Source organism: Alligator mississippiensis, chromosome 1 (genome assembly GCF_030867095.1).
Source record: "Alligator mississippiensis isolate rAllMis1 chromosome 1, rAllMis1, whole genome shotgun sequence".
NCBI lineage: Eukaryota > Metazoa > Chordata > Crocodylia > Alligatoridae > Alligator > Alligator mississippiensis.
In genome coordinates, this window is record NC_081824.1 from 25,191,897 (window position 1) to 25,206,791 (window position 14,895).

The window sequence follows — 14,895 nt, forward strand, 5'->3', positions numbered from 1 at the left end:
GAGCTGGGGCCAAGGCTGCGCTGGGCTTTTCCTGGTGGTGATGGGCCAGGATGTGCTCAGGGTAGGCAGTGACGGTGCTGAAAGGGGGCTTGGTGGTGGGGGCTTCAGCCACCCCAGCACTTGCTGTAGTCACTCCCAACTCTCTTTTCCAGCGCCAGTGCTGCCTGCTCCAAGCACAGCCCGGCTCAACTCCCCCACTGGGAAGAGCCCAGCGCAGCCCCATCCCTGGCCCCAGCCCAGCCCGCTCCACCTCGCGCAGATCTGGGGGCACGTACCCTCCCCCCCCGCCCCATGCCCTTCTGGGCAATGTGCAGCAGCAGGAGCCACACCCCCACTCCCGCTCTCTCCGGGCAAGCTGTGGCTCTGTCCCTTGCTCTGCCCCTGCTGGGCACTACTACCCCAGCCCCACTCCCTCCCTCACCATGGGAGCCTTGATCTGCCCCACCATGCTCCTTCCTTCCCCCTCCGTGTCCACCACAACTGATTTACCAACTGCCCACAGCTCTCCAAGTTTCCAGGCTGCACTCTTTGCCACCTATGTGCTGCATTGTGTCTGCACGCATGCACTTGCCATTTATCGACCACATTATTGGCCATATCAGGCTGATTTTTGATACAACCACTTGTCTTTATATCAGTGCTGATCTGATATTGGGTGGATGTATGGGTGCACCTCTACTGCAGAGAGTAGGGCTAGGATTCAAATTGACTTGAACAGACTTGAACTGGTCCACAGTCAATCAGATAAGGTTCAACAAAGGCAAGCGCAAAGCGTTGAATTTAGGACAAAATACAGATGCACAAATACAGATTGGGGAATGAGTGGCTAGGCTGTGTTATATAAAAAAAAGCTGATAGCATCTTGGGTTGTTTTAAAAGGTGTGTCGCTTGCAATCAAGAAAAGCATTTATTTGATTTTTTGGGAGGGGGTTTGGGTTGTTCTGGACTGGTTAGGCCTCACTTGGATTACTGTGGCTAGTTTCGGGCCCCGCATTCAAGAAGGATGCGGACAGTTTTAATACAGCCTAGCACAGAGCATCAAAAATGATTAGGGGCCTGGGAGACGAAGCTTATGAGGAAAGGCTGAAAGAGCTCGGGTTATTTAGTCTGAAGGAGAAAATACTGAAGCGGGATTTGATACAGTCTTCAAATACCTCAAGGTTGATTATAGGGAGGGTGAACACAGAGGGTTTTTTTATGGCTGTCGGGGATATGGCTAATAGCAATGGCCTCAATATTCAGCAGTGGGAAATTTTGTTTGGAGATTAGGAGGAACTTTCCCTGTCTATGAGGGTGGTCAAGCATTGCAACAGGCTGTAGAGAGAAGTGGAATCTCCATTCCTGGAAGTTTTCAAGCACTGGTTGGACAGACATTTGACTGGGATAATTTAGTCAAGGATGCTTCTGCATTGAGCCAGGGGCTGGATTAAGTGGCTTTGTGAGGTCCCTTCCATCTGTACTTTTCTATGATCCTAATTTGGGATTCAAAATCGAAGTGGCTAAATCATTTGAGGATTCCTGTAGCAAGCTACCATAAATCTGAAATAAATAGGATAACTTCATATCTGTGGAAATATAGCAAAGGATTTATTTCCAAGTTTCAAAGCTGCTGATGCAAGGGTTGATACAAGTACATATTGCCATTTGAATACAGTGTGAAGTGAAGAGAGAAATGGCAACCTTGCTTGGCATTATCATGGAAACTAGTTGTTATAAACACTTTTGTCAATACCAGTACTTCTCAGGGTTTGATTAACAAAAAATAGTAGGAGGCAGTATGAATTTTTAGATTAGAAAATGGAAAGTTAGTGGTTGTGATTTGCTTGAAATCATTCAGTGTGGAATGGGACCCAAGTCTTAACTCTGCCTTCTCCTCTGTAACTACCAGATTACTGGCTTTTCTTGTATATAATATGCATTTCTTCCTCTTGACTTTTATGACTTGGACCTTGTTGCTGACATTCCCCAATAAATGTCTTATTTGGGTGGCTGCAATAATCCTGTTTTTTGTGTTAATAGTATTGCCATTGAAGCATCTGTCCTGGGGAAAAAAGAAGCGTGCCATGTTGTAGAAGTGCATGTCTGTCAGAGGAAGGTTGTGCCAGTGTACCTTACTTAATACACTTAAAGGTTATAGCTAACTGTGATGGAGTTAATTTAATTGTAGGCTACCTTTCATCACGTTGATTCATATTTATGTTTTTAGCATCGACTGGTGTCTAGGACAAAACATTACATTTTCTAAGCTGCTGAGGGACGGATTCATAAATATCTGTTGCTACTGGTTACACTGTGGCTGTTCTCAGAGGGATGAAAAGATTATATTAGCTGTTAATTTGTAATATAGAGGTCATGCCTCTAATACAGGCATTGATATTATGGGGTCATGCTAAAATGAATAAGGCTTCATGTCGTTTACTGCTCCAGTGCACTTGAGCTTTAAAGCCATACCCATGTGCATAGTTTTTTTGCTTTCCTTCTGTGGTTTATAGAAACAGATTTTTGTAGTTTTTGATCAGTTTGACTTAACAAGATTTTCTGAATTTTTTTCATGATGTTTAAACACCTAGCACATTGTGGACATGAAGGGTAAAAGCTGTAACTAATCGTTTTAGTAATAACTCTTGTTATTCTTAATCTGTATTTTAAACAGGAAACACAAGTTTCAACTTCAGGCTTTTACTGCAGCATTCAGAAAATATTTCACCGTGTATTTTCATAGTCAGAAAACCATGCCTAACTTAACTGAGAAAATCGATGCAGCAGGGTTATATCTTGTTCTCAATTCAATACAAGGATTTGTGTTCAAGTTTAAAGAATAATGTTTTTTTAAAACAAAAAACTTGTCTGTAGATCTCATTGCGGTCTTTCTTTTTTCTATCTATTCCAAGTTTGTGTGATAGGTTATTAAGTAAAATGTATTTTACTGTACAAGCAGGGAGAACTCAAACCATATGGATTTCTAACTGTTTGGTAAATTAAAAAAATCCAAGGTATTAAATTGTCAAAAAATAAAATGAACAAAATGCTTCCACTGTAGTAGCTCCCAAAAAGGTCAGTAAGTACCATATGGATTATTTTTATAAATAAACACAGGCATGTAAAATTACTCATGGCCTTCTGGCCCCAATTCATGAAAAGAAATACCTGAACAGGTTGATTCTGCTGGTTTCATGAGTCAGCGATATCCAATATAAATTGAATTCAAATATCCATACTGCATAATTTAACAGAATGCTTTGTTGTGTATATATTTTTTAAAAATGCTTATGTAAAATATACATTGATTTTTGTAACAGTTATAGACAGGAGGCATTGATGATTGTTCCTTGGAATGAACGGAAGCATCGGGAAGAGGACTGGTGTGAAAAACCGCAGTGCAAGTAAGTAGAGGAGGGAAGTGTGTGCGCGTGTGTGTACAAGCTGAACAGTATCTTATTGAGGCTGAAAATGTGGAGTTAATGGAATTAATAACTATATTTTTATGCCTAAATTTGTAGATACATGCAGTAATATTTAAAAGATTTATGTAACAAAAAGATTATCAACAGCAACAAATACTATGTTAAAATAGCAGTTTTCATACTACATTAATTTAATAAAAGTTGAAGACTTCTGAGTTCAGGGACTCAACAGTATTTATTCTTCTTTGTGCACAAGGATTTTGAAGCATATTTGGTATGTTTTTGGAATTAAATTGCCCTGTTTCCTCAAACTAGGATGAGCCACTGTCATATGTTGCATTATTACTTTGTATTCTGTGTGATCCTGTAATGGAAATCTTATTGGAATGCAGATGTGCAAGTGGTTGCTATGGGGATGTTGAATTTCTTCCACGTGCAGTTCTCAGTGTTATCATCATTGTATCAACATAATGGCTCAACTCATTTTATTCATTTATTGATTTCTTCCCCGTCCCCCCATGCCGAAAGGGCAATAGAGTTCTTTCTGAGTAAAGTTTTGATATGTACTACATTCATGGAGAGAAGTTTTTATTTAAAGATGGCTTCTTACTCAAATTAATCAACGCGTGAAAATTTACTGATTTTTTTTTTTTTTTTTTCACTCACAAATACAGAAGTTTATTGCCACCAAGACTTGGTTCTTTTCAAACTTTTGTATAAATGCATTTGGCTATGGTTGATGTCAATTAGTAACTTGCACTTTTCTCAGGTTGATTGTTGAACCGGCTCTTCAAGATGAAGGTGAATTCTTGTATGAAGCCCAACCTAAGTTACTAAAGTACAGGACTACTGAGCTCCCAATACACCTGGCTACTGACTGGTATTTGAACAGGGCACAGGAGATTGATAATTATGCTATGCAGGTAAGAACAATAGGTGTTCTTGTAAATGCAAGTATTTTATTGTTTACACACACACACACACACACACACACACACACACACACACACTCCCAGCTGCCTGCAGTGGGTCGGTTTGGGATTGAGAGAGTGGTCAGGGTGAAAAGGTAAGAAAGAATTATTGATCTAACAAACATGTAATTACGCAAAGCTTAACAATAGAACAAAGACAAACAGTAAATCTCCGAGTCCGCAACTTATCGGCAGTTCCCTTTTATGCCTGGTATGCGACAAGCCTCTTGAAATCCAGCGAAGTCAGGCATCCCCAATCTACGCTGTCCAAAGGGGTACCAGGAAAGACCCTGGTATTCAGTCTTTGAACTTCTCAGGAACCACCGCTCTGCTGAATATAGGTCTGCGGTTTTTCTTTCACAATGATAGCTTCTTTTACCACGCTGCTTTCCTTCAGCCGATTTCCGGATGCGCCAGCAAATTTACAGATTTTTTTTTGAGCTAGCTGTTGGCTTGCAGCCAACTATAGTTTTATACTACAAACTTTCCTTATATGACTGACCAATAGCATTACAAATCTTTGCGTTTTTCTTATGTGATTAATTTTAGCTGCACCATCGCTAATGAAACTGGCTTTAAGCTATGGCAAAATACAGGAAGTGCTTAACCACAACGGCTTCCTTTTACATTCTTTCTTTTAGCTATAAGCATTCCATAATTCATAGATAAGCAGGAGAAAACCAAGTTTAACCCTCAGAAAGCTGGTTTAGCTGTCGCAGGATGCCTCAGCAAGCACGCTTTTAAGCAGACGCTATTTTGCTGTCAAGAGACATGACCAAGTCACTGCCATAACACTCCTGTTTTGCTATCAAATAAACCCTTTACATGGCCCTGAATGTATTTTGAGTGTTTGTTTTATGAATGCATTCGTGTTTGTTTTAAAGGGTCTTCAGCCGAATAATGATTGATTTATAGCAGTGAGTGGTGAAAACCTAGTAAATCCTCTATCTGTGCTGTACTCTAGCAAATCTGTGCTGTACTCTAGCAGACAATAAAATCTTCCCGGGCATAAAGTTCATGTTCCTTGTGTTTTTATATCCACATTATCCAGGGGGCAGGAGTACTGTATAGGGGTTTAATCAGAAAAGTCAGCAGTAAGATCAGGCAGATTTGCTGTGTCACCTTGTATGTGTCATGTAGGCTGCCTATACTTTATTTTGCCTGTATATTTAAAAAATGTAGAACATTTTGGATATATCCTCGGATGAATAGTACTATGCAAACTGGAAATATTGCTATAACTTTGTAGTGAAATACTTGTTTCCTCACTCTCAGGCATTGAATTTCTGCTTTGGAATGTTAAAAGAGAATTGAAATTCATAATGATTTAGCAAACTATTTATTATGAATTTTAAATTCTTCATTTTGGGTCCATATGGCCTCCATTCTTTCCTCTGACTTAAATGATACTCTTTAAATTTCTTAATACTACACAAAATGCTTAGTCTGTACATGCCCTTATTGTGGACCCTCTGTTTGCTGGCCAGAATAACTATAGAGGTTAGTTTTCTAGTTGCCCATACTGTACACACCTTAATTTATGCAAAGATTCATCTCCCCATCCATTTTAGGAAAGTTAATGGATGTGGGAAATATTTTTCCTCAGTGGCTACAAATGTTTTTATCAAATCATTTACTTTGGCTGCAAAGAATGTTGTAGTGGCTGGTTGGATCCAGTGAGGTTTACATGTGATGTATAACTGAAACACAGTTTCATTTAACGTGTCAGTAATTTAATTGATTTTTGGAAGTTGTTTTTATTTCAGTAAGTATTTGCATAGCTGACAGAGTCACAGATGATACCAAGAGCAAGACAGATTTGAATTAAGGTTCAGAAAATGTGTAGGCATATTTAAAAAAAAAAAAGGAGTATTATTACTGTATATTAAATTTTGTCTGTTTTTCTTCTGCATGCACATTTTTTGCATTAACTCATTTTCTTGCAGCAGTCTATCTCTTTCTATCTGCCAGTACGTCTGTCATATTTTTATATCGTATGTAGATTATTTATACTAATAAATCTTTTGCATCTTTTAAAAATCTTGTACGTCAATTCCAAACACATCCATTCTCCATTAAAAGACAGTTAACTGTACCTTTTGTTGGCTTTTCCAGCAGCTTTGTCAAAGATACCTCTCACCTGTTTTTCTGAGCAGTAAGCTATTTACTATAGATAAGTGGAAAAAGTATTTTAATTTTTGTCATGATGTCTTCACTAGTGAGTGCTGTCTGATGCACAGCAGATGGCTAAAGCCAGGCTACCATGCACCCCCAGGTTGGGACTGGAATTGGAGCTGCAGCAGTTGCCTGCCCCTCTCCCCCCCCCCCCCCCCCCCCCCCCGGATTGAACTAAAATCCAAGAAGATGGGTTCTCCTTGTTCAATCTGTCTTGGATTTGAATAAATACGATATCAAAGCAGACAGCGGTTCAGCCACAAAAGAAATGGGGAGAGATAGTATCTTTCCTTATTTGCAAGAGGAAGAGCTGCAGTTTAGTAGAAGGAAAAACTTCTTCACTGTGTGTGTGCACAGACTCTGGAATAGACTCCCAGTGGGGGTGGTGCAGGCACCTACCCTGGAGATCTTCAGAAGGAGACTGGACTTGCACCTTGCTGGGGTTATTTGACCTCAGCAGTCTTTCCTGCCCAGAGCAGGGGGGCTGGACCTGATGATCTCACAAAGTACCTCCCAGCCCTAAACTTCTGTGAATCTTTGACATTACTTCTGTGACCGTAACCCCACCATTTCCCTCAGATTAGATCAGTCATCGACATTCAAATTTTTTGTAGTTTTAAATCAGTTTTGAAGGGATTTGAAAGAGAATAGTGACATCCCCAAAAGCACTGGAAAGTCATCTTTTGCATGAGGGAGACAAATTAGTACTAGGGAAGATGTTATTTGTTGAAAGAAAACAAAGTAAAAGGAAGTGTTTCATTTTTATTTTCAGGTGGACTGTGCTTTGTCTCTTGTTCGTCTTGGCATGGAGAGGAACATCCCTGGTTTACAGATGCTTTGTGATAACCTTGTTACGCTGGAGACCGTGGTTTATGAAACTGGAAGTGATCAAACCCTAACCTTGAAAGAACTGCTGAATCTGAAGGATATTGAGAAGCTAAGACTGTTAATGGATAATGTATGTATTGAAAACTCACTAGGTAGCAGTTGAATCCACATGTGGAAGCTGTAAGTGGCTGAAAACAGGGGTATATAGAAATATCTTTATGTATTGTTTCCTTGATGATTATAAATATTGGAAAACAATTTATGGCTCATGACTTTGCATAGAAACATGTTTCAGGAACCTTTTCTCTGTTCTTCTCTTAAAGTCCATCTTTTATATACACATTTATTACCACAGTAAGAGTGATCTCAATATATACTTGAGATTAGAAAAGAGTCTTATGCTCATTTTTGAGATGTTGAAATACTTCTACTGTATGAAGCAGGTTTTGGAAATTCAGCAGAGGGCAGTTCTGTTCAACTTTTCTGCTATTTACACTTTTGAAAATCACCATTTCTATTCTCTAGCTCGCATTCCTCAGGAATTTTTGGCACCCTGCTAAAACAACAATCTGAGTATGTGAAGGATGGGCTTGCACCACTACCAAGCAGCCTCTGCTTCAAACATACTTCACTGGGGATATCTGAGACCTGCTGGGTCAGCAGCAGGGGAAAAACTGGAGGAGAAGAATTCTTACTTTCCTATTTAGACCCATTTGCCCATCTTTCCTGTTTTGAGAGGGGTCAAAATGGGGAGGGAAACTGCTTTCTGCTGTTGCTAGTTAACGAATATTTATACAGGCATCCCGCATCTTACGTGTATTTAACTTGCACAAATTTAACTATACGTGGGTGGGGAAGGGGGCGGGGCTTGAGTCTGCAAGCGGCGCTGCTGTTTACCTGGAGGCCCGGCCACCATGACACTACCAGCGGTGACTGCCTCTGCCTCCAAAACCTCCCACTGCCACAATGGAGCCATGCCTGGAGCTGTGTGACCGGCCACTGGACGTGGTGGTGGCTGGGCGGCACGCAGCCACCCCCACCACCACCCCGCGCTGCGCTGCTGCCGCCGGCTGCACAGCTGTAAGCGCGGCTCCACAGCGGCGGCGGGAGGTTTTGGAGGTAGAGGCAGTCACTGTTGGCACGGTAATACGCGATTTTCACCTTTACGTGCTGCCTTTAGAACGTAACCCCCCGCGTAAGATGCGGGTTGTGTTGCCTGTATATCAGGTGTTATTAATTTATGCTGCAGTACTAAAGGCCCCTGGTAGGTGTTTCATTGTAAAGGCATGATGGGATTTGATCCGTAATCCCCACAATTGCACTTCATGCCTTATGCCATGTGTGCATAATCCTGGGCTCCCTCAGATCCTGGGCTCCCCCTGCATCAGCAAGTGAAAAGCTCCCACAGCTGGGATCCCCATCAGCTGATCTGGGCTCCCTGGGGTAGAATATCATACACTCCTGAGGTTGGAAGCCATGAGCTGATCTGGGCTCCCAGGCATATGGTGCACTCCTGGAGCTGGGAGCACCATCAGCTCACCTGGGCTTCCAGCCATGGGGGCGTATCATGGTGTATAGGGGCACACTCCACAGAGGAGAGCCCCAGCCTGGCTACACATTCAGTTAATGGTGTGTTTGGAACCAGCCTCAAATATATTACACTTTTTTTTGTTATTCCTTGTTGTAACATGTCATTGATTGTATTAACATGTGGCCAGGTAACAACTTAAGATGCAGTTAACTAGTTAATCATGTCTTAAATGTAGTGTGTGCCAGGGGCCCATGTTTCAGGGTTCAGAGTTTGTTTATGGTGCAAGATGGAGGAAATTGTTATGGTTGCCCATACTAGAGTTTAACTTTTTTCCTCACATAAAGAAGGAACCAATATTTATCATTTTGTCTTTTGTGTATATATATTGACTTTTCTAGTCTTCTGATGAAAAATATGTGAAGAATGCCTATCAATGGATGGTCCCATTTCTACATCGTTGTGAGAACCAATCCCCTGGGCTTGCAAATTCACTTTTTAGAGAATATTTAGTTACCTTGGCTAAAGAAGACCTGAAATTACCTCTGAAGATATTTCAAAACTCCAAGCCATCTGTAAGTACTGATTGCTTTCTTTCTTGATCTATTTGAAAATGCGATTTTATTTTGCAGAATTAGACTCCTGAGTAAACATTAGCTTGTTTCTGGATCAGAGATGGTCTCTGCCCTTTTATTTTTTTTCCTTTCTGACTGAGCATTTGTTATGTTAGTACGAAAATATGTTCCCTAAACAAGGTTAAAACTGCATTTTAATACAGGGGTAAACTATAGTCCTTTTGATCAGGATGTCAAAAGATACCTTAATTATTCATTACTAGCATGACTAGTCAGTAAAGTAGAAGTTAGTGTATAGGAGTTCTTCCAAATGTCAACTTCATTTCCTACACATGACTGAATTTTTTTTTGAAGTCTCCCAACATATTTTTGTGTACTTCTGACTGATACATGGTCCTGAAACTTTTTTTACTGCTTTTCATTATTTTGCCTCTAACTAAGAGTTCTTAGAAAATAAAAGCGGTTCTATACTTTGAATCACTGATTAAGAAGGGGCAGGGGACAATTATGTGCATTATGGAACACTCCAGCAGATTCTTAAGTTGTTGCTGTTGTCATATTAAAACATAAAAAAGTCAGAGGTTTTTTTTTTTTTATAAAGTAAGCTGTAGTCTTTAAGTCTTTGGGTGGGGGGGGTAGGTTTGCATTATTTAAACCACCATGTTTCAGAAATTAAATCTAAGACAGGTAAATAAGTAGATATCTGTGTAACTGGATAGTTTAAATTGACATGCACCACACAATTATGATCAGGGATCCTGGTTTTCTCTGATTTAAAAAAAAAAAATCCCCAATTTTCAGATTTAAAAAAAGTAACCAAAAATTCACATTTTTCCGTGATCAAAATGAAACGCCACTATATATAGATATCTCTATATAATCACTATATATAGATATTTATATAGAGATATATGTAGATCTATATAGAGAGAGATATGTAGATGTCTATATATGGTGGCATTTCATTTTGATCATGGAAATATGTGACTTTTGGGTTACTTCTTTAAATCTGAAAATTGGGGATTTTTTATCAGAGAAAATCGGGATCCCTGATTATGATCATTTCATAAAAAAGTAAATGTGTGGTGTTTATTTGGATTTAAATTTCAGAATGGTCCACCCTTGGCTCCTTTTCCTCATTTTAAGGACAACATCAATTCATGAACATATTGTGTATTCTGACTGCTAAGTTTGCTGCGGTTTCCCTGCTATTTCAGAAAATGGAGGAGCTCTCTCTTTTTTGGGGGGAGAAAGAGGACCTCGTGCTGTTATTTCTGACTTTGAGGGGTAACGGTGCCACTCCTTCCTGGTCTTAATCGGAGAAGGGCTGGGGTTCATAAGCTGGAGAGAAGGGAGTCTAATACATCTCAGATTATTCAGTTAGTTCACTTCAAAATAAGGAAATACTCGGGGAAGTATCACTGAATATATCAAGAGACCTCAAACTGAGAGTTAAAATAGCACAAGGATATAAATCATACTGGGGGCAAAAATCGTGCCTGTTTTTTTTTTGCTTGTTTTTTGTAAAGAACAGGGCTGTCTGGCTTGTTGCCCCTGGGCTCTTGGTTCGGTTGCTGTTGCCCCCATTACTTTGCTGTTGCTGCTGGGGCTCCAGGCTCCTCCTTCCAACTTTCACTTCCTGCCCCCATGCCTTGCCTTCCAGCCCCTACAAGATTTGGAGGCCTGGGGTCCCAATGCAATGCAGTGGGAAAGTGCAATATGTATAGTAGTATGTAGTATGGATTTTTAACGAAAATACTAATAAAATTAAAATTAAAAAAAAAAACCCTGCTAGTTTGAAATATTATGAATGAAATCACTAAAATGTAGTTTCCAAAGATTAAAGATGCACATGTATTTTTTTTCAGACTATGGAGCATATAAAGCTACCATGGCCTTTTAGATAGACATAGTTCTTACAAATTAAATCAATACTTTAAGACATAAACTAGGTAGGTAGGTACTGGGAAGGTACACTAGTTGTTTAATTTTATAAATTAGCCACTCAGAAGATGCATGTTCAGCAAAGTTAATCTTCCAGTTCTGGACTTCAGCATACAATTGGAATTTAATTTGCACAGCAGTAAGTTCTCTTGTAAAAAGAGGACTTTAGAATTTACGTATAGAAAATACTTCAAGACTAGTCCTGCCGATGAATTAGTTGTACTCTTAGAAGTAAATTCAAAATTGCAAACAAAATTATATGTAGGTTTAGGAAAAAAAGACAGTTTAAGCCGCTTTTGCTTTCACCTGATTATCCATCTAACCATTTACTGGTGCAGTGCAGTTCTGCTCTGGAAAACGTGTCTCAAAAAACAGCAGCTTAATAGGTCTGCTCCTTTTGTGTTTTCATGAAGGATTGCTAAGGCTAGGTACAGACAATCAAAAAGCCGGAGATGGAATTGATCTAAGTTACGCAGTTTTCTGTAAGCGGCGTAGTTTAGATTGGTAGCAAACAGAACATGCATTCACCCTTTGGTGGGGGAGGCAAATCTTAGACCGGGTTCTGCCATTTTTAAAGCAGTCTGTGTGTGCTGAACTTCTGTTGTGTTATGGGTATAGACCGGTTTCTGATCACTTATATAGTATAAGCTCATAAATCCAGAGTGCTCGGGACCGAGCATCTGACGGATATTTGAAAATGCCGGATTTCTGAAACGTAAGTAAAGTGCGGGGAGGGTGGAGGGGTAGTGGCAGCCGGTCACTGCCTAACCAGCTGGACGCAGAGTGGAAGCCTTGCATGCAGCGGCTGCTGCCGCATTCACTACTCCATCCTGCTGCTCAACGTACAGCTGTAGCTCCGGGACCAGCTGCCGAAGTGTTGGATTTCTGAGAATTCCAGATTTTTTAAACTCGGATTTATGAGGTTATACTGTAACTATAAAAATGTAATGTCTGTACCTGGCCTTAATAATAAAAATATGTTTTTACTGGTTTTTATAGAGCTAGGGGAGAGAGTTGGTGTCTGTTCTTGCTCATGAATAATTAACAGAATTGTCTACTTGGTTACTCCCAGGTAGTTTCACTGGAAACGTCAGGATTGCACAAGCACAAGTGAGGACAGATTTTCCCTGCAGAAACTTTTAGTATGAGAAGGAGAGAATTAAAGGTGGGATTTTCAAAAATGCTCAGTTTCAGCCGAAGTCTGTTCTTGTGAAAGCCACTGCTAGTTTTGCCATTTGGGGGGAGTGCTAGGCTGATACTGTGTAATTTTGAAAATACCAACATAAATGCCCAGTGTTCTCTCTCCCCTCTCTTTATTGTGACAGAGGCATATTCCATATCAATAGTACCTCTACAAGCCAAGAAAAATCATAGTATAATATGATATAGTGTGCTTATTTATATTTATTTCTCTGAGTATTTGCTTGTGTGTGTGTGTGTGTGTATGATGCTGTGTAGTTCATATAGTTGTCAGTACAAAGAATTATTTTCTGCCTTTTATTTCATAATCGGGTGGAAGGACTTGCTTAAAAGCTTTTGCTATTGCTACAGTTCTCGTGCTGCTTCATAAGTAGCCCATTTTGCATCTAAACACACTTACTAAAACATCTGCCAAAGAACTTATTTTTCCTTTACCTCCCTTGACATTACCTTTTTCCCTGTTGGGGTTACCATTTACTATAACATGAACTCAAGAGTAATGTCTTTTATCTCCTCTCATTTAAATTTGAGCGGTATTAGTGGACGTGATGGTACGGTTATTGACATTTTGTCCACACTGAATGGATCTACCAGTTACGGTCCCTGAGGTTGAGGCCACAGTATTTCTCTGAAATTTTGACTGGTAGAAATGTAGCCCGGCCCCAGGAGCATACATGCATTTCAGCCCCCTGGCTAGAGAGCTGCACAGACGAGCTGTCCAGCTGGGGGACACTGCTAGGCCACTTCTGCCCTTAGGGAAGCTCACTACTTGACAGCTTGTCCTCTTCCCCTGCCTGGGAAGGGAGCAAGGCTGTCAGGAGACAGTTTCCCAGCTTTTAAATTGCTGTGTGTACAGCCCACCTCTACAGTATTTTAGTGTATTTTGATGCTGTGAAAATGAAGTAAATACTTTAAATGTAGACAATAAATGTGTTTAAGTTTCTAACTTTTTTTTTTTTTTACTTAATGAATTCTTGTTCTTCCTCTCCCTTCCCGTCCCCCACCCCCAGTCCAATTGAAAGTGTCTTGCCATTTCAAACAACTGTGGTGCAAGCTGGACATGAATTAGTTTGGGTTTTTTTCTGGTTTGGTAATTTTAAAGGATATTTCATTGAGAATTGTTAAAGTTCCAGAGAGCCTATTTAATTTTGTTTTTTATAGCAAAATGTATAAAAACAAATTTATAAAAACAAATTATAAATTTGTTTTTACAGCTGCAGTTGTAATACTTACACTCAAGCAGTGGAATATGGGTTATAGTGACCAACTGTAAATTGATGTGTTACAACATCCAGCAAAATATGTTCTGTTCTTGCTAGTGTCAGCCCAAGATAATTCCCGATCAAGACCAGCTGATGATTATAGCGTTGGAGTGTATCTATAGTTGTGAACGAGATGACCAACTCTCTCTCTGTTATGATATTTTGGAATGCCTTCCGCAAAGAGGATATGGGTGAGCATTTCCACATGGATATCTGCAAATAGCTTATAATGTGCTAAATGAAGTTTTGAGGTTAATGTTAGAAGTAAAAACATTTTAAAACATATTATTTTGTAATATTTATTGAGATGATAATTTTTCTTTTCCCTGGGAAAACAGCTCAGATATTAAGCGTGCTATGGCACTGGCGAAATGCCCCTCAATACACGCACATGCGCACTTAGGCAGATTTTATTTGTTTTACATACACAATGTATAGCCTTAACGATTACAGTTGAGATGCATTTTGTCAGTGCTGTGGCACGCTCAGTATTTGAGTTATCTCCCCAGGGAAAATAAAATGGAATAAAAGCTGGAGCCAAACTTCTGCCACATACCTCTCGCCTAGTAGAAGCAACCTAATGTCAGCAATGCCTCCACGGGAGGGGGGGGGTCCCTAGCCTTGGTGCTCAGAACCATTGTTGTCACGTGGGATCGACCCTCACAAAGAAATTCAACTGTAAGTCAAAGACCTCCTGTATGATAAATAACAGTTTCTAGGAAAAATGGATGAAGTCCCACTAAAGGGAGAAGATCAAGTCTATGCCACACTCCTTTTGGGAATTATCCTTATGCTTGGGGGAGCTTTCTTCAGTTAACAGAAAATATTGGGTAAGAAATTATTACATTTTTCTGTGGGTGGATTCAGGATGGTCTAACATGCTCCAGTGTCTAAGCTTTTGGCCTTCCTTTCAGCAGAAGCCAGCGATTCTAATATCCCCCTCTATGTAGAAGCACCACTATGGCTTTAAAGGTTCAGAATGATCTACCACATGGCCAGTGTTTATGT

The 14,895-nt window shown here is 40.0% G+C and overlaps 1 protein-coding gene across 3 annotated transcripts in view; it reads left to right on the top strand.

The window, feature by feature from the left end:
- NBAS (NBAS subunit of NRZ tethering complex) overlaps nt 1-14,895 on the top strand; it is a 385,077-nt gene that overhangs the window by 123,813 nt on the left and 246,369 nt on the right. For all 3 annotated transcript variants that reach the window (XM_059729540.1, XM_059729533.1, XM_059729539.1), the window contains exons 22-26: nt 3,300-3,383; nt 4,174-4,327; nt 7,323-7,508; nt 9,308-9,481; nt 13,945-14,078. In XM_059729540.1, the coding sequence (XP_059585523.1) occupies nt 3,300-3,383; nt 4,174-4,327; nt 7,323-7,508; nt 9,308-9,481; nt 13,945-14,078 (732 nt within the window). The remainder of the gene's footprint in view (nt 1-3,299; nt 3,384-4,173; nt 4,328-7,322; nt 7,509-9,307; nt 9,482-13,944; nt 14,079-14,895) is intronic.